General features: G+C 58.8%; 1 protein-coding gene across 4 annotated transcripts; it reads left to right on the forward strand.

The window, feature by feature from the left end:
• The first annotated feature begins 1,009 nt into the window (after positions 1–1,009).
• Positions 1,010–18,432, forward strand: IL2RB (interleukin 2 receptor subunit beta). 4 transcript variants are annotated; one of them, XR_003520178.2, is made up of 11 exons: positions 1,010–1,140; positions 4,378–4,498; positions 4,957–5,074; positions 5,902–5,980; positions 8,063–8,168; positions 9,586–9,734; positions 10,819–10,978; positions 11,426–11,549; positions 12,908–12,992; positions 15,642–17,064; positions 17,244–18,432. XR_003520178.2 is itself a non-coding variant. In XM_027595721.2 (10 exons), the coding sequence occupies exons 2-10, from the start codon at positions 4,402–4,404 to the stop codon at positions 16,395–16,397; spliced, it is 1,674 nt and encodes a 557-aa protein (XP_027451522.1). In that variant the 5' UTR covers positions 1,010–1,140; positions 4,378–4,401; the 3' UTR covers positions 16,398–18,432. The 4 variants fall into 4 exon arrangements, 3 of the variants coding, with proteins under 3 accessions (XP_027451522.1, XP_027451524.1, XP_027451523.1); XM_027595721.2 differs by having other exon boundaries at positions 15,642–18,432; XM_027595723.2 differs by having other exon boundaries at positions 11,435–11,549; positions 15,642–18,432.
• The last annotated feature ends 482 nt before the right edge of the window (positions 18,433–18,914 follow it).

An 18,914-nucleotide genomic window follows, 5' to 3' on the forward strand; every position in this document is an offset into this window, starting at 1 on the left:
TCTAGGCTTAATAAATCTTGGCTACTCTCATCTTTGTGGTGGCTGTGTTGATTAGCTACTCCTGCAACCAGAAAGCCTTGCTCTGGGAGAGAGGAGAGGTGGGGGAGCCCACTCTGTGCGGTGGACGGTCGGAACCAGCAGGTCCTTCTGCCCGCTGGACACCGACGCCCGGGAAGGGAGGCTCACTCTGCGGGCAGGCTCTGAAGAAGGTCTCGCTCTTCTCAGGGACGCTGGCATCTTGCTTCTGCTTCTCCTCAGAAGGGAGCCTGCTGACTCTCTCCCCAGGGCTGTCAATGTTGCTCTTCCTTCCATGCAGACGGCAGGTTCTGTGGAAGTGCTTATCAGAACACCACCACCCCCCCCGCCCCCGCCGAAGCAGGGTCACCAAAATCAGGAGAAAGAGAGAAGGCAGAGCTGCTGCTTCTAGATGCTGGATGGGACTTCACTAGGTGTGCACCTTTCTAAAGAGGGGCCCCCAATTTCTCATCATTTGAGAAAATAGTCCTGAGCAGGGGGGTGGGGAGGGAAGGCTTAGGAACCACGACTTGAAAGGAAAAGGAAGGTTCTAGAATGTTCAATAAAAGGCCATCAAACGGTTTGCAGAGCCCTGGAACATGGTCCCCTCCAATGCTAAACTAAGTAAGGGGCTCCCTGGAAGGCTGGGTGAAAAGGGAGGTCTCCGAGGGTGTGAGAAGTGCTGGGGACACCTCAAAGGACATGTTTGTGTCGGGCTCCTACGGGCAGCAAGGCGCCTATTTAAGAGGCACTGGGTGTGTTCACGTGTGCGTGTGTGAGTGCACGCGCGCGTGTGTGAGTGTGTCTGCTACCGAGACACCCACACCGCCCCACCCCACCCCCCAGCGGAGGAGGGAGATCTTTATCTGGTCCCCTAGGTGCTTCAGGAGTTTCAGAGTTTCTCACCAGCTTGCTCTCTCCCCGTCCCCACCCCAGGCCTTGCCCCCTCCATCCTCTGCACAGGAAGTGGGCTGGCCCTGGGGTTTGAGTCTTTGCCGGCCTCATCAGCCAACTACTACCTGGGCTGCTGCAGTCGGAGTCGGAGCAGGGCCCTGGGGAGATGGCTGTGGACCCAGCAGTGGAGAGATCCCAAGAGCGTGCGTGGCATCCCCATGTTTCAGCCAGGTGACTTTGCCCTCACTCTGCCCCCGTCTGGTTCCCAGCGACCTGGGGGGGGGGGCTCCCTCTCGGCCCTGCCACCAGCCCAGGGCTGGAAGTGAAGGTCATGGCACAACTTTCAGCTCTCGCTTAGATGCCCCAGGAGATTCTGCTGGAAATTCCATCTCCCAGCCCTCCCGGCCCCCAGCCTTGTCTTGAAATCCCTCAAGGATGAGGCAGGTCCTGATCTCATGGCTTTTGGCTTGAGAAGAACCTGGTCCCTAGTTTGGGGCTACCCCTCTTTCCCAGCCCATCCCTGGGGAAGCTGGGGGCTGCTCTGGGACGAGGGGCCTCCCAACCCAGAAGGGGTGAGGAAAGAGGCAGGAAGACTGGGGGGGGGGGAGGCCAGCTGAGCCCCAGATGGAGGGCACTGGGATGTGGGGTGGGGGGACACGCGAGCCCCCTGCTTGCGGCTGTGGAAGGGGACCCACGCTGGGGAGGGACCCACACTGGGGCGGCATCCCTGTGTAAAGTGCTCCTTAAGAGGCTGTGGGGTGGGAGCGGAGGGAGGGGGTCCCTCTGAGACTTGGCCATGAAGTAGGGTTGCCTCCTCTCCGGGAGCCCTGGGTGGGGGGGCCAGACCGGCATGTTTGAGTCCGGATTTGTCCCTCCCTTGGCCATGTGAGCGGGCAGGTCAGTACTGTCTCTAGGCACCGCTGGAGGGGATGGGACTCCATCTCTGGAGCTGCCCTCTCTCCTGGGGAATGAGGCCTCCTGCCCTGAATGGTGTTAGGAGCACCGCAGGGGTGGGGTGGGGTGGCTGAGGGGCAGAGCCACTTCTGAGGGTCCCCCTTCCTAGTCCCACAGCCGGGACTCCGAGCCCAGCTGGGGAGATGCTCTGGAGTTAAAGAGCAAGGGGCCAGCCCCCCTGCCCCGCCCGTCTGCCCACCACCCTGTGTGTGTGTGGGGGGGGGGGCCAGGAGGACCAGGGGAGATGGCACCCATCACGGCCAGCGGTCTGGCTGCCGTGCTCCTGCTTCTGGTCCTCGCCCCGCCCCCCGGCGCCCCACGGCCCACAGTGTCAGCCCCGGCGGTGGCGGGAAATCAGGCGGTACTGACCCGGTTCAACCCCCGGCTCGGCCGCACTCTGGCCTGGGCGAGAGGCTTACCAGCCTTGGTCTCCTCATCTGAGAAAAGGAGTCATAATGGTACCTACTCCCAGGGTTGCTGTGGGGACCAAGTGAGGTGATATCTGCTGAGTGCTAAGGACCCAGGCACAGAACGAGAGCCGAGTATTAGTCACCATCCCTGTCACCATCATCACCATCGTCATCGTCATTGTCCCTGTCATTATCATCTCCTCACTTGGAATCAGATGACTGGCTTTGAGTCCAGCTCCCCGGGCAGCGCTGAGCTCAGTCTCGGCATCTGTCAAAGGGGGGTGATGACAGCCACCTTCCAGGGTTGCGGGGGGGACCTCATGAGTCAGTGAGTGTGGTTGTGCAGCCGTGAAGGGCAGGGTGCGTGGGTGTGCTTGAGAACCTGGGACCTATGGTGCTTAGGACTCAGAGGTCCTGCTTGCTCTCCCTGAGGCTGGGCCCGTGGCCTTGAGCAGGTTCCTTAGCCTCCCTGGGTCTCAGTGCCCTGCTCTGCTGGAGGGTGCAGCCTCAGCGCCGGCCAGGAGCCCTCCCTGCCCCGACCGGCTCTGGAATAGCCCATGCTCCCCTCCCTGTGCCCTTTGCCATTGTGATGTACATCGCCGCACCCTTTCTGCTATGAGTGGCAGGGAACTCATTTTAGACAATGCTTCTGCTCCAGCCGGCTTGCCTCTGCTGGGGCTGTGGTTTGGCCTTGACCTTCCTGTGATCTTGCACGCCTTTGCCCCGACCCTCCTCCCCTCATCCTGAGGCTCTATACCAGGTCCTGTCCTTGGCATGGGGTTGTCTTGCTGGCTGGTGCTGGCCTGGGGTGACGCCCTCCAGGGAGAGGATAGTGCCCATGCTCCAGGGCCATGATTGAGTGAGTAGGGGGGCACAGGAGGGCTTGCTGGACCCCTTGAGGATCCCAATGCCGTGCCCTGTGCTGTGGGGGGGGGGGGTGGTTCCCAAGGAAAAAGGCAACCAGCCCCCATCCCCTACCCCCACTGGGGAGCTCCCGCTCCTGCGGGGATGGTGGGCCGGGCAAGGAGGAGCCCATAGGTACCTCTCTGGGCTCCTTTTCGAACCCAAGCCAGACACCTGACAGTTGGCCTGTGCCCTTGCTGGGCCCTGACTCCGCGACTCCAGGGCCCGGAGGCTGTTGGCCTTACCTCTGGGACCGGTGCCCGGGGCGGGGTCTGGGCAGGGCCGAAGGACATGAGGGAATAGGCCCTGGGGGTGAGTGAGCCGGGAATGAAATCCCAACTCTGCCTCTTCTGTGCACGTGACCTTGGCAGGTTAATGACTCAGAGCCTTAGCTCCTTCGTCTGTGTAAGCGGATAGATAATACAAGCACCCAGCCCCCAGGCTGCTGGGAAGAGAAGATGATCTAGTGTGCGTAAAATGCTGGGCACAGCCTGAGTGCTCAGTACACCCCACGAGTGTTGCTGGGACATAGTCAGTACATGAGTATCGAGCATGTCAACTGTCTCGGTGGTGGGGGAAGATATAGTCAGAGAAGTTACGGGAGCCCCTCCCTGCCCGGGCTCTGGGCTGTCTGCCTTGGCGCAGATTCCACATCTGCCTCTTATCAGCTGTATGACTTTGGGCAGTTTGCTTTATGTCCCTGTACCTCAGTTTCCCCATCTGAAAATGCAGATAATAAGAGTATCTCCAATAGAGTTCTTACTGCTTCATTTAAAGAGTTTAAGTCAGCCTGGCATCTAGGAGCCTCCCGATGAGGGCTTTAGGTGTGATTAAGGGGGCAGTAGGGCAGAGAAGAGGTGAGCTCTAATCCCAGCTCTGTGCTGGCCTCCCTATGTGGACCTGAGCAAATCTTTCCTTTTTCTGGGCCTCAGTTTCCCCAGCTTTTGAACAAGGAGGTGGGCTCACTCAGAGAGCCCTTTCAGCCCTGACAATGTATGGCTCCCTGAATCCCTAAAGGAAGGAGGTGTGTGGGGGACCGAGGGACCAGCAGGTGCAAAGGCCCTGAGGCTGGATGGTGTTGGCTTGGTAGAGAGCAGAACGAGGCACCCTGAGATGGGCAGGGCTCAGCCTGCCTCTCGGAGTGGTGAGGGACCTGGAGCAGGTGTTCACTTGTGCTTTCTCCCCTTCTTCCTCCCTCTAGGGCTCCCTTCCCCAGCTCCCACCCATGGATGTGATGGCAGCTCCTGGTCTGTCCTGGTGTCTGTCCCTCCCTGTCTTCCTCCTGGCCCTGGCCATCCCTCGTGGATCCACAGCAGTGAATGGTGAGGACCCTGGCATCTGGATAGCTGCGCTTTCTCTTGGGAAGGCGGCCAACACCCTTGTAGAACCCCTTTCAGGACCCCTGCTTCTCGGCAGAGTCCTGGCAGCAGGGGCAGGAGGCAGGGGAGGAGGGAGGCAAGGGCAATGGGACCAGAGATCAGGCGCCCACCTTCTCCCTTGGCCCTTCTGTCCCGTCCCCGCTGCACCCATGTGTCTCCCCACGCCAAAGGCAGACACTGGCTTTTCATGCCCGCTCTGCCTCGGCCTGCCCATGGGGCCTTGCACGTTCTGGGGCTCAGTGTTGTCCTCTCTGAAATGGATCCACTGAGTTCCTTTCTGCCCAGCAGGGTTGTCTCCCTCCTCATCTGGTAGGCGCAGGGTGCAAGGAACAGGGTGGTGGGCGAGCCCTGGGGGGGCTGTGGACACCCCGCGGCCAGCCACTCATGCCTCATCTTGTCAGCAGACACCTCCAAGCTCACATGCTTTTACAACTCAAAAGCCAACATCTCCTGTGTCTGGAGCTGGGATGGGGACCCGCAGGCCACGTCCTGCAAGATCCACGCTCATCCGGATAGACGGTTAGTGTGGGGTTGACCAGCAAAACGGCAACATCTCAGGATTGGGAAGTGGTGGTTCTTATCATCACTGGTGTTTAGACTCTCGGGATTCCTTACTGGTAGATGCCAAGATGTTGCACTTTGAGAATTTGGACTGATAGGGACCCACAGACTCTTGGTATCACAGATGTCTGGAAAGTGTAGCAGTCTGATGTTTAGATTCCTAGAACCAGGGTGGAAGTGAGCAGTGGGGGTCCAGTCTACAGGGGAGGGGCCGGGGACGAGCTAGACAGGGTAGTTTGGGGACACTGGGCTGTGAGGCTGATGGGCCAAGGTTAGAGTCGATTTAGAAGCAAGGGGGTGGTCAGAAAGGGGGCTCCCCAAGCTTTTTGCGAGACTCCTAGGGCAGCTGTGGCAACAGGGGCCTGGGGCATGGTTGAGAGCCTGGGGGCTGGGAGGGAGTCAGGGAAGGGTCTGCCATGATCTGGACATCCTGGTGGCAACAGCAAAGGTGCCTTTGGGTTTGGCCATGGCCTTGGGTAGGTGGTGATTCCACAGGGTTCCAAAGGCTCCTTCCAGCTCCATGGGAAGACTATGGAGGGCTTTAGGTGGGGGATGTCCTGAACTGCTTGTTTCTCGAAGGTCACTGTGGCTCCTGTGGGCCCAGGCTGGGGAGGGCAAGAAGAGGTGCTCGTGATGGGAGGTGAAACAGGTGGGGGAACGGGGGTCTCTACCAAGGTTGGCATAGAGCCCCGCACAGACTGGCCTTGCTGCATGGGGGGCCGTCCCGAGGGCTGGCTCTGGGGGGTCCCTCCTTTTGTCCTAAGAAGGTTCTTTTGCCTTGAAAGGCCTTGGAACAAATCCTGTGAGCTGCTGCCGGTGAGCCTGGCATTGTGGGTCTGTCACCTGATCCTTGGATCCCCAGATGTGAGTAGTGGGAGCTGAGAAGAGAGCCCCGGGGAGGCCAGGGGCAGAGGCGGGTTCTGCCAGGGGCAGAGCTGGGGCCCAGCGAGCCCAGTGGCTTTAGCTACAGACCACGGCACAGCAGCCTGCCCGGAGCAAGAGAGGCGGAAGGAAGCAGGGCAGTGTCCAAAGGCCAGAACTCAGGGCCGATTGGGGGTTGAGGGATCTGTGGTCTGAGAAGCTCGGTCATTCTGCCTCTGCTTCACCGCCTCCCCCATGCTTTGTGCGTCCTGTGACACTTCTGTACGCCTCATCAGGTGGGGGGGGCCGCCCACCAACGACAACACCGCCTCTGACTCTTCCCAAGGTCTTGGCAAATGCAGGGCAACGTGGGCTTAAAAGTGCGGATCCCAGAGCTGAAGGTCTGGGGGCTAGCCCTGGCTTCATCGTAACGCCCGCTGGGTGACATCGGGCAACTCCTGAGTCCTAGGCTGCCCTAGTCAGAATGGCAAGAATGATGGCACCTGCCTCATAGAGCTGTCCTGTGGGTTAAAGCCCTAGGCACCCCACCCAGAAGAGAGCATGCACTTGACTTTGTAGTCCGTGGATCCTTGCGACTTTGTGGGTGGGCCCCAGCACTGTCCCCTTCTTATCAGTGAGGAAACTGAGGCTCAGAGAGGCCCTGCCAGGGAGGGGAGAGAGCTGCAATTGAACCCTCTAGATGGGCTGCCTCTAGATGGGCGTGCGGCCATGTCCATGCGGGTGTGCACCAAATTATTATCTGTCACGCTCTCCTCGGCAGCGGCGGACACCAGGGCTGCCCAGACCACATTTTCCAGCCGTCATCAGGTCGTACCCATTCTTAAGGGGCAGGAGGATGTGGAGATGGGCTCACACGGCTGGAGCCAGACGGCTGTGCCTGTCCCCGTGAGCTCTGCAGAGGGTCTGCCCTCAGATCCTGGCCCCACCGTTTCCTAGCTGTGCGATGTCAGGCAAGGCCCTAGCCTCTCGGAGCTTCAGCCTTCTCAGCTGCAGGATGAGAAGAGCCACAGTGCCTGTCCCGTAGGGTGATGGGAGAGTTAAATGAGAGAACGTGTGTCCAGCACGCAGAAGAGCGCCTGGGACGGAGGAAGAGCCCAACACAATGTATTCCTGGCATCTTTACAACGACTGTGATCGTACTAATAATGATGATAATACCATCATTATCTGGAAACATCAGGCCCCCAGAGCAGCCGGACGCAAGCAGGGGCAGGGTCCTTGGGGTGGAGAGGGAGGAATTATTCCCAGCTCTGGGGACTCTGATGATCAGGTTCAAGGTTTGCTCAGGGTAGGTCCTGTGGCAAGTAGGTCAGAGGGACTGTGCCCGGGGTCCTGGAGCTGAAAACACCCTCTCGGAACCCAGAGCACAGATGTGGAGAGGACCTGAGGCCCAGGGCCGGGGCTCCGTGGGGGCAGCGGCTGCAGAGGCCTGGCTTTGAATCCGGACTCCCCTGCTGACCACATGTGTGACTTCGGGCTTCTCACCTGCATTAGGAGGATGGATTGCTATGAGAATCAGCCAGAGAAGTGCCTAAGGCACCTGAGCAGTGCCTGCCCTCAGGAGATGCTCACCGCCTGGCCATTTCCTTCCCAAAAAAGTCAGGATGTGGGAATGGGGAGAGGTAGGCTTTCACACTCAAAACTAGTACACAGGTACAGTTCCAGACCTGCCTTTTCTTGGGGGCTCATCCTGCCTGCACGTCTCTTGTGATGGGGAACGCCCTCCCTTCCAAGGCAGCTCACTTCACTTTAGATCACGGGTCAAATTCCGCTTGCTGTCTGTTTTTGTCAATAAAGTTTTATTGGTACACAGCCATGCCCGTTCCCCTACAGGGTGTCTCTGACTGCTTTTTACAGGCCAGCAACAGAACTGAGTAGTTGTGACTGAGACCGTTTGACGTGCAAAGCTAGAAATATTTACTCTCCGCACCCTCACAGAAAAAGCCTGCCGACTCCTGCCTTAGTTGGTGGGGCTTGTGAAGGCCCCCACTTTTGTTGCGGCCTTTGTCTTCCCGCGACCCTGTCCTCCCCGCCCCCCATCCCTACCATGTCCTTCCCTTGCAGGCTCAGAGCCTGACTGCAGCTGACATCGTCCGCATGAGCGTGATGTGCTACGAAGGGGAAAGGTGGAAGACATGGATGACCCAGGACTTCAAGCCCTTTGAGAACCGTGAGTGAGGAATTGGGAAGGGTCGGGGGGCTGGGGCGGGCTAGGAACCTCCTGTCCTGTCTTTCTGTCTGGGACCCTCCCCATTCCGGTCTCTCTCCATACCCACGTGTGACCTCTCACTGCCCGCTGCCCTCGGGACGTAGTCCTGGCTCCTTCCCCCGGTATTCATAGCTCCGGATCTGGCCCTGGCTTCCCAATCTAGCACCCCGCCTCTCGTGGCCTGTATTCCCATCACAACCAAAGGTCAGCTCTCTGAATTCAGCTTGCCCATCCGTGCCTCTGAGCCCTTGACTTTGCGGGTGCCGCAGCCCGGAAGGCTCTTCCCACCAGGAAAGTTCCCACTCACTCTTCAAGGCTCTGTGAGGAGTCACCTCCTCCAGGAGGCCTTCCCAGACCCTCTCAGTCCATCGTACCTCCTCTTTCAGGGTGTTTATGTTTTTTCAGGGTCCTCACTGCCTGATTCTGGGACTGTCTCCCTCACTGGGCTGTGAGCTCCCTGAGGGCAGAGCGTCTGTCATCCCTATGTCTCTACTCCAAGTACCCGGCACCAGGCCTTATCCTGGCAGGGCTCTGGGAAGGTGTTTTGAATGACTGGGTGCCCAGCCCCGTCCCCAGACCATCTCTAGGGGAGGCCATCTCTAAGGGAGAAAGGGCGAGATCTAGGCAGGGTTCTCAATGCAGCCCTGCCTTGACTGAATGTGGTCTGCCCAGCAGATCATTTCACACAGCTGAGCCTCAGTTTGCCCATCAAGAATGGGGAGAATCGGTTACCTGCCGGACCCTGGTTGCTGTAAGGAGTTTGTGAGACAGACACAGAAACCGCTTAGCACATGCTCAATAGACATTCACTCAGTGTTATTCGTGTAGTTCTACAGAGTTCCAGAATTATAAAAACTTAGGTCAGTTTAACTTCAGAATCATAAAATCTTATAATCCTATAAGGTTACTGAGATTCAATTAAATTACACGAGATGATCCAGGTAAAGCTCTCGGATCCATTCTGGATGCAGAGAACCGTGGCCTTGACTTTTTTGTCATACAGCAGATACTTAATCCGGCGCCTATGACGTGCCAGGTAATGCTCCAGGTGCCAGGGATACCTCGGAGACCACAGTCCCTGCCCTCACTGAGCTCACGGTCCGGTGGGGGAGACAGAAAATGAACAAAGAACCCCAAATAGATATTTGATATGTCAGGTGGGGCTAAGGGCTGGGCAGGGAAATAAAACAGGTGAGGGGGTAGAGAGTGGTGGGTGGCGGGGGAAGGCTTCTCCACGCAGGGTCTCTGTGGGGGAGGGCAGCCGGGAGGGAGAAATAGTAGGTGCAAAGATGAGGCGGGGTGCTTCTGAGCTTTACCCCCTCAGCAGGGTCACCCAGCATCCCCTGAGCTCACTCTCCCTTCCTCTCTCCTGCCTCAGTTCGCCTGATGGCCCCCGACTTGCTCCAAGTCACCCACGTTGGGACCCACAAATGCAACATAACCTGGAAAGTCTCTCAGTCTTCCCACTACATTGAAAGTTACCTGGAGTTTGAGGCCCGGACGAGGTCCCTGGGCCAGAGCTGGGAGGTGAGTGCACGGCCCAGCCCGGACCTGCCCGGGCTCCTCTCTGCTGTCCTGGTCGCCCTGTCCATCCTTCATGTCAGCAAAGCCACGGCAGCCCCCAGGCAGCCCCTGCCGCTCTCCTGTACTGCCTGCTCTGGCCTCCCCCGCCCTGTATGTGCCCCCGACAACCCAGGGGTTCCAGCTGGTGGCAGATGCCAGAGCAAGAGTTTACAGAGCTGAGGGGCAGGTGACTGCCCTCTGAGATTTCAGGGGCCCTGGGAAGCCACCTGTCCGTGCTTCAAACCCAGTGTGGTCCACAGCCACTGGGGTCCGCCGCTTCCCCACCCCGGATTTGCTCACTCAACACTTACTGAGTCCTTACTAGGCGCTGGGTGCTGGCTGGGTGCTGGCGCATGCTGGCCGCTGAAAAGAGAGTGGAGGGCGACCCTGACAAGCTTCCCCCTCCCCAACCCCGAGCTCTGGAAACTCACATTGGGGGGTGGGAAGGCAGTCTGCAAACAGGGAGACTGGAGACTATGGGATATTGAGAAGGGCTATCAAGGAAACGAAGTGGGACTCCACATTCGGGAGGGCCTGGGGCAGGCTACTTCAGACAGGGGGTGCCACCGAAGCCATGACATGGCCTGCGTGTCTGAAGGACGGGGGAAAAAAGCGAAAAGAGTGATCCAGGGGTGGGAGAGGTCTCTGGAAAAACGCTCTTCCTGGTTGCGTGGCAAATAGACAGACTGTAGCAGAGTTGAGCTGGAAGCTGGGAGACCACCTCCTGCCTGAGATGGGGGGAGGAGAGAGGGGAGAAGGGGAAGGGTCCAGAATCGGTTCTGGTTCGGCAGGTGAAACCAGCTGGTTGGCAGCAGGCTTTGTGTGTGGAGGATGAGTGAGGGGGAGGGGTTCAGGATGCCCTTGGGGCTTGGGGCTGAGTGGTCAGGGATCGTGGGGGGAGAGGGATGGGGGGGCGGGGAGGAGGGTGGCTGGCCGGGAGGAAGGAAGGTGTTATCTGCTCAGCCTCCCAGTCAGCCCTGCCATGGGAGGTGAGGTGGGCCGTGGAGACCCCTCTGCTCTGACAGACCCCCGCCTGTCTCTGCCCCAGGAGGCCTCCGTGCTGATCCTCAGGCAGAACCAGCAATGGATTTGCCTAGAGACACTCACTCCAGGCACCCTGTATGAACTTCAAGTGCGAGTCAGGGCCCACCTAGGCAGCCACAAAGCTTGGAGTCCCTGGAGTCAGCCCCTGGCCTTCAGGACGGCAGGTACCAAGGACAGAAGGGGTTAGGACGGAGCTCAGATGGGAGGGGACGGCTGGGGTGTGGCCTGGGGGCAGCCGGTGGGGGAGGCCTGGGAGTGGGGTACAGGGCTCAGCCCCAGTCGTGCTCACCTGCTATTATAAGCTCACTCGCTGTGACCCTGCAGAGTGAGCAGTGTGGCCGGGGGCGGGCAGCTCGCACCTGGAAGCCTCAGTTTCCTTATCTATAAAGTGGGTATTCTCCCCGGCAGGGCTGCTGTGATGAGGCACGCGATGTCCCTTGTCAGCCCTGTATAAAGCAGGTCTGCTGGGCTAGCCGGGACCTGCGAAGGCCTTGGGTCTGAGGTCAGCCTGTCCCTCAGCACCAGGGTGGCAGCAGGGGGATGCTGGAGTGATCTGGGCGAGCAGGGGCGCCGCTCTAACCCCTCTCCCTGCTTCTCCTCCCGCTCCTGAGTGGCCTCAGGGAAGCAGACTCTGCCCTTTCTTTGGTTTGGCGCCATCATCGTGGGCGTTACCACTGCCTTTGGCTTTATCATCTTGGTCTACTTGTTGGCCACCTGCCAGTACATCGGACCATGGTAAGAGCCCTCCTTTCCCGCTCCTTTGTGCTCTCATCTGACACACACACCCCCTGCCAGGTCAGGCCCCGGGCTGAGCCCCCTGCCCCGACACACCAGTGTTCCCTCCGCCCTCCCCAAAGTCCTCCTTGCCTAACACCTGGGAGGTGAGTGCATGGCACTTGTCACCCCAAAGATGGAATCCCAGAGAACCAGCCTGAGGGGAGCAGGGCGGGGCGGAGGCGGGGGAAAGCCCCAGGGAGGCCCCGCCCAGAGCATTACTCTTGGGTGTTGAGTACACATACACACATGTGTGCAAATGCCAACTCTCTCTATGTGTGTGTCCTCATGGATCTCTCTAGGTCCTGGCATTCATTAGCTTATTCCTTTATTAGTTGAGAGCGCCAGCTCAGTGCCAGGCCTGGCACCGAGTGCTGGGAATACAAGGGCAAACCACATGCATGCGGTTCCATCTTTATGGAGCTCATAGTCACGTGGGAGAAGGCAGATATTTATAAATCATACACAAATACAATGACACACCATAATGGGATGGTAAAGGAAGGTACTCGATGAATTGGAAACAGACAACGGGGAGAGGAACCTTGGCTGAGGGGTGGCTGGCAGAAGCATGCCCAAGGAAGTGATGATTCCCTTGAAATCCGAAGGAGGAGCTAACCAGGCAGGGTGGAGGGGGTGGGGAGTGCATCAGAAACAGAAGAAACAGGGTGTGCAAAGGCCTTACATGGGAAGGAGGGAGGAGCATTACAACAACTGAGAGTTCAGGGAGGCAGGTGTGGTTGGAGACCAGAAGGGGTTGCATATAGATACTGGGGAACTCAGCTTGGCAAGCAGAGCATGGGTTGGAATTCAGCACCCACTCAATACCCCCCTAAAATCAGGTGCCCTTAAGCAGTGCACAACCTGAACCACCATCCATGAGAGCCTGGACAAGAAGACACACAATCTTGGCCTCTCTCCTACCTCCCGCCTCCTCGTTCACTCGACTCCAGACATCTGGCTCGGTGTGGTCCCTGACCACTCTGGGTCCTGTGGTCCCGCACCCCCACATCCTTCTTTGGCACAGCCCTCTGCCTTTTGTTTCCAAAAAATGAATGGTCGTGTTGCACCTTTGGTTCGTGTCTGTCTCCCTGTTGGAATGTCAGTTCCTTAAGATCAGGGACCTTCTCTGTCTGCCATTCTTATGTCCCCAGGACCCAGTCCAGTACCCTCCCTCACTGGGAATTCACTTGGTATTGATCCAGCAGATGAATGTGGAGTGGCTCCGTACCCTCCCTTCAGGGCTGTGGGTGCCGGCAGGATACCGTGGCCCCCTTCCCTTCTCATCTTCCTCCTCTCCCTCCTCCTCCCCTGTTCAGGCTGAAGAAGGTTCTGAAGTGCCACATCCCAGACCCCTCGGAGTTCTTTTCCCAGCTGAAGTCAGAGCATGGAGGAGATTTCCAGGTAGGAGTCTGGGGCTGGAGGAGAGCAGCAGGCAGCTGGCTCAGGCTGGCAGGGGCGTGGCCAGAGGTGTGAGTGGGTGGGGGCACAGGAGGAGTGGGTCTGCACTTTGTGAAAGGGGACAAATACCGAAGTGAGCGGCCTCTCGGCTGGGTATGGGCCCCTTTCCCCAGCTCTGGCACCAACCTTCTCAGGCTGAAGAGTACCTCCCGTCTGAGCCAGACTGCCTGGCTTCTAATCCCGGCTCCAGCCCTTCCTGGCTGCGTGACCTTGGGCGCATTATGGAATGTCTTTGTGCTAGTTCGGGAGGGAAAGAGTGTTACTATGTGGATGGGCCCGAGATCATGCCTGGCGCACAAGGGGCCCTGGCTAGAATTGCTGTCACCGGTCTGTTGACTGAGCAGGACTTGCCACTTCTCCACACCCTCCCCCGCCCCCCGCCCCGCTTGTGCAGACTCTCTTCATGGGCAGTGGTTCCTCTCCCCCCTGCAGAAAGCCCTAAGTGGGCTCCACACCCTATCCCCCATGGTCACAAGTCCTTGAGCCGCTTCTCATCAATTGATGTGGAGTCACTGGGAAAGTGCTGGCCCAGATAATAGTAACACTCTGAGCCCCATTTAAACCTCAGTCGCCTCCCTTCCCTGAGCCCACACTTGCTTCAGGAAGGAAGTGTCGTGGGGGAAGGGGGTTGTGGTGGGCTGCTTCTATCACCTTCCCGTCCCCAGGCTCTCTAGATTTGGCGGAGGATGAGATGGGGGTGGAGGGAGATCAGCAGGAGCGCCGAGGGGCTGGAAAGCCATACTGGGCCAGAGGTGTCAAGACTTGGCTTTGGAGTTCTCTATTACGGCCGATCAGTTGCCCCTTCTGGAATTCTTTGGAAAACTCCCAAGACTGGGGAGAGCTTACCTACAGTTCTCTTGATGTGGGGGAATGTATCTCCTTAAAATTCTTCCTAAAGCCCTAAAGGTAGTGAGCGCCCCATCAACAGAGGCATTCTAGCAAGCCTTGGCTTACTATGTGTCAGAAATTTAGCAGAAGGGATTCCTGGTTGAAGGCTGGACTAGATGCATCCTTAGTCCTCTTCCAGGGTGAAATCTTTCTGATTCTATGGGACTAGGACATTTTGAGGTGGGAGTGGGCTCCATCATGGAGAGGGACAAACCACTCCATCTTCCCGTGAGTTCATCCCCCAGGTCTAGATGCTTGCTCCAGACCTAGGGTGTGGAGAGGGTTTCCCGAGGAAGCCCTGGGGAGGCACAGTGTGGTTGGGGATTGGGCCTGGCCAAGAGGGACCCCACCCTCTCCTCTGCATCTGGGGGGGAGGCCTGCTCCTCTCTCTCTCCCCCAGGACCTCTGGCTACCAGGCCACAAGGCCCACTGCCCCCCTGTCCATGGGACCCGGGCGTATGTGTGCCAGGGTGTGAGTGTGTGTGTGAAGAGGGATACATTTCTCTTCGCACCTGCCTCCCACCCCCACTTCAGGGCATTGTGGACAGAGGCCCCGGCCCAGGAAGTGGCTGACCACGCACACCTCTGAGAGGGGCCAGTGAGGCCCTGGCACACCCGTGCTGGCCACAAGCCTGGCCTCTCCTTCTTCTGGTTGCATGCCCAGCACCACCTGCCTGGCCCTGCCCCCTCCACTGCCTCTTCCAGTGCTGGACCCTCCCCCCCGCCCACCCCGCCGGACCTGCACTCTCCCTCTCTTCTCAGCCTGCTGGGCACGGGAGTGTGGGAGGAGCCCATCGGGCCTGGTCCCTGTGCCCAGGGGGACTCCAGTCCAGCTGCTGAGGGCTCCCGGGGCAGAGGGCTGTTGGGGTTCTCAACTGTAACCACCCGAGGCCCCCATCACACCCCCTGAGGGCCTGCTGTCCCTTACGCCTCTGTGGGTCGGCTGCCTTTCACCCTGGGCCAGGGACTTCTGCCTTCATTTTCTTATCTGACATCCTCCTGCTGGCCCACAGTAAGGAAGTTGGGAAACAGGGGGCTAAGTGTTGTGGAATTGAGGCTCAGAGAGGTGCAGTGAGCTGCCCAGGGTCACACAGTCAGTGAGGACCCGGGCTCTCCAGACTCCAGAGCCACTGGGAAGGGCTCTGGTGGGCACTTCCTTCTCTCTGTGGAGGGACTGTATGGCAGGTGGGGGCTGCACGGCACTGGGGAGGGGGGTGGAGAATTGCAGGACCATCTGCACCCACCAGAGATTTTGTCAGGGAGCCTGTTCCCAGCCCTGCCGCCGCTGGCTGTGTGATCAGGACCAGGCCACGTCCCCCCTCTGGGCATCTGTAAAGTGAACAAGACGGGCTCCAGGGCCCTTTCGGCTTTGACACTGGTTTGTGGACTCCCACACTTGTGCTAGCCCCCACCAGATGCACGGAGGCTTTTCCCCTCTGCCCGGTACCTAGCGTGGTGCCAGGCTCACAGCAGGCGCTCGAGAAACAGTCCCTCATCCAAACAACACATCCCCTGGGCATCTACAGGAAGCACCCTCCCTGGGCTGACCCCGAGTGTTCTCCAAGCCGGTTGTGGGGGGGGGCGGGTACAGTCAGGGAGGCCTTCCTGGAGGTAGCAGCCCTGAGTAGACTGTAGTTAGGAGTTGTTGCCGAGAGTCTGGAGGAGGCACCCCACTCACGTTCCATCTCCTCTCTCTACCGGCAGAAGTGGCTCTCCTCGCCCTTCCCCTCCTCATCCTTCAGCCCCAACACCCAGGCAGCCGAGATCTCCCCGCTGGAGGTGTTGGACGGGGACGCCAAGGCCACACAGCTCCTCCTGCAGCAGCAGCAGAAGGGGCCCTCACCCTCGACCGAGACCAGCGGCCACTCGCTGACCAGCTGCTTCACCAACCAGGGTTACTTCTTCTTCCACCTCCCCGATGCTCTGGAGATCGAGGCCTGCCAGGTGTACTTCACCTATGACCCCTGCACAGAAGAGACTGAGGAGGGCGGGCCCGGGGCGCCCGAGGGGCCTCTCCTCCCGCCCCTCCTGCCCCTGCCAGCGGAGGACGATGCTTACTGCACCTTCCCCCCGGGGGATGACCTGCTCCTCTTCTCTCTCGGTCTCCTGGGCGGCCCCGCCCCCCCCAACCCCGCCCCGGGGGGCGCTGGAGCTGGTGAAGAGAAGCTGCCCCCCTCTCGGCAGGAGGGAGCTCCCAGAGACTGGGCCCTCCAGCCCCTGGTGCCTCCCACCCCGGGAGCGCCTGACCTGGGGGATAGCCAGCCACCCCCGGAGCATGCCCTACGGGAAGGAAGAGGGGAGGTCCCAGCCCCTGGCCCTGGGGAGGGGGTCAGCTTCCCCTGGGCTAGTCTCCCTGGGCAAGGCCAGGTCAGGGCCCCTGCCTCCTGCCTGACCCTGAATACTGATGCCTACCTGTCCCTCCAAGAGCTGCAGGATCAGGACCCGGCTTACTCAGTGTAGACGGATGACCAGGCAGGTCGCTGCCCACTGTTGTGCCGGGCCCAGGTGAGGGCTTTTTGTCCTCAAGCCTTGTCCACTGCTGAGTCACCCAGTGTCTAGCTACCCCCTGGACATCTCTGCCCCAAGGCCCCCCCCCACCCCCACCCAGCCCTGCACACTCAGCTGTTGACTTCCAAAACCGTCATTGCTGCTCCCTGGTTCCGTGGCCCAAGCCAGGAACTGCAGCGGGTGGGGGCACTGGGACTCCCCTCATCTGCAGTGGGGTCCCATGGCTTTTGCCTCTAAAGCATCCCTCCTCCCCAGCCCCGCAAGGACTCTTCACGGAGAGTTTTCGGGGTTCTCCAGGGATCTTCACTGTGTCCTCCTCCCTGGGTTTCGCGCCCCAGTCCCACCCCCTCCTGCCCATCCTCCACAGGGCAGCCAGAGTGCGCTCTCTGAACCACAAATACAGCTCTGCTGCCCCTTGTTTAAACCCTGCCATGGCTCCCTGCTGCCCTCACACCACTTCTTGGCCTGGCTCTTGCTCCTCCAGCATCATGCTGGGACATTCCCTTCTGGAACCCTCCCAGTGGTCCTACTGAGCCACTAGCAGCTCCCTCACGCCCCCACACCTTTGCACATGCTGTTCCCTGTACCTGCGGTGCTCTCTCCTCCCTCATCTAGGTAGGTGACAAACCCTCTGATGCCTCAAGGGTCTGTTCTGCTTCCCTTGAAGGGAGATACCGCCTCCATTAATGTGCCCAAACTTTGAGATTCAGTGCCCGAGGGGGTTCTCAGGGTCATGGGATGGCTGGACAAAGCGGCCCTGTCACTTCACCCTGCGGTGCTCTCTCCTCCCTCATCTAGGTGACAAACCCTCTGATGCCTCAAGGGTCTGTTCTGCTTCCCTTGAAGGGAGATACCGCCTCCATTAATGTGCCCAAACTTTGAGATTCAGTGCCCGAGGGGGTTCTCAGGGTCATGGGATGGCTGGACAAAGCGGCCCTGTCACTTCACCCTTGGGATCTCTTGTGACCTCGGCATGCTTAGCTCCTGGGTGCCTGCCACTGTGGCCCAAGTACAGTCGCAAATCCCTGGGGAAAGTCGACACTGGCTGGATCTTTCCATAGCGGTTTCACAGACTCGGGAGGCCTGCTGCTGGAAAGTAAACCCCTCCTAGTGGCAGGTTCTGAGGCTGTCAGAGAGAGTCTAGGCCTTTACTGGAGGGATCCCTAATGCAGCTCAGGGGCTGGCACCCCCACACCCAGAAGAGCAGCTCGCTCACCGCACTTGACGGTGCGCTTGGCACCCTCATCGTATTCCCTGGATGAATTAATGAACTATCTGGGACCACCTTGCTTGGACTCCCTGTGCCCCGCTGCCCTCATACAGGGGGCACCATCCCCCTCTGAGGTCAAGACACAGAGAGGCGAAGCCCCATGCTCACTAGGTTCCAGAAGGCCCATTCCAGCAAGAGGCTCGTCCCCTTTCACGGCCATCCTCCCGGCAACACAAACACAGACACACACAGCTGGCCCCTTCCTTCTCGGTGCTCACCACCCCCTCTCCACTTCTCTTCCCTCTGTCCCTGGCACAGATCACACCCGTGATGTCTGCCACAACCTTCCTCTCACACTAGAAGCCCCGGCGAGGAAAGGACTGTCCCGGGTCACCGAGTTGTGAGCGCGCTGTGCCTGCACTTATAGGCCCTGCGCCTAGCTGATTGGGTGGGTACCTGACACAAGCCCACCCATAGGCCGACAAGCAGCTTATGAACTGGCTCAGAACAGAAGCTCCGCCCAATCAGGGAGGCCGGGCCTGAACTGGCCAATCAGATTTCTCTCAGTCTTGAGCATTTGAACTCAGGGAAAGAGGGAGGTCCCTGGGAGCAGGTGCCTGGGGAGAAGGCGCTCAGAGAAACCTGCGGAGGAGGTCACCCCGGTTAGCAGAGGGCATCGGGCTCTGCTACCCAGAGTCCTGCTGCCAGGGGGCCTGCTGACTGTTTGCTCAAGATTCTTGTTTTCCTTATGCCTGAAATAAACTCCCCTTTCCTGAGGGTGTCTGAGTCTTGGATCGTTACCACGGAAGAGCTTAATTACCGGGCTCCTTCCCACCTCCTGCCATACCAAGCCATGTGTTCCGAGCCAAGAGGCTCCTCAGTCCGGGCCTGAGCATCAGACCCAGCTCAGTGCCCAGACCCTTGCTCTGTGTCCCAGGGCAAACTGTGAAACCTCTCTGCGAGTCAGTTTACACTTTGAAGAGTTCTTGGGACAGTTACATTTCTCAAGCCTCGGGCATTAGTGCTATATGTATTTTCAGTGACCTTTGTGGGCCATCTCTGTTATTGTTGCCTTAAAATTTTTCTTCAAATCCATTCACTTTTTTGTTTAAATACTTTTATTTAAAAAGAAAAATCTTTGTATTGCTTCTTTAAATGGAAAAGCTGATATTCACTATAAATAAAAGGTAACTATAAAAAGTAAATACAATAAAATAAAATGTCTCAACTCATTGCCTGATGGAAATCTGCTCTCTTAG

This window comes from Zalophus californianus, chromosome 9 (assembly GCF_009762305.2).
Source record: "Zalophus californianus isolate mZalCal1 chromosome 9, mZalCal1.pri.v2, whole genome shotgun sequence".
Taxonomy (NCBI): Eukaryota; Metazoa; Chordata; class Mammalia; order Carnivora; family Otariidae; genus Zalophus; species Zalophus californianus.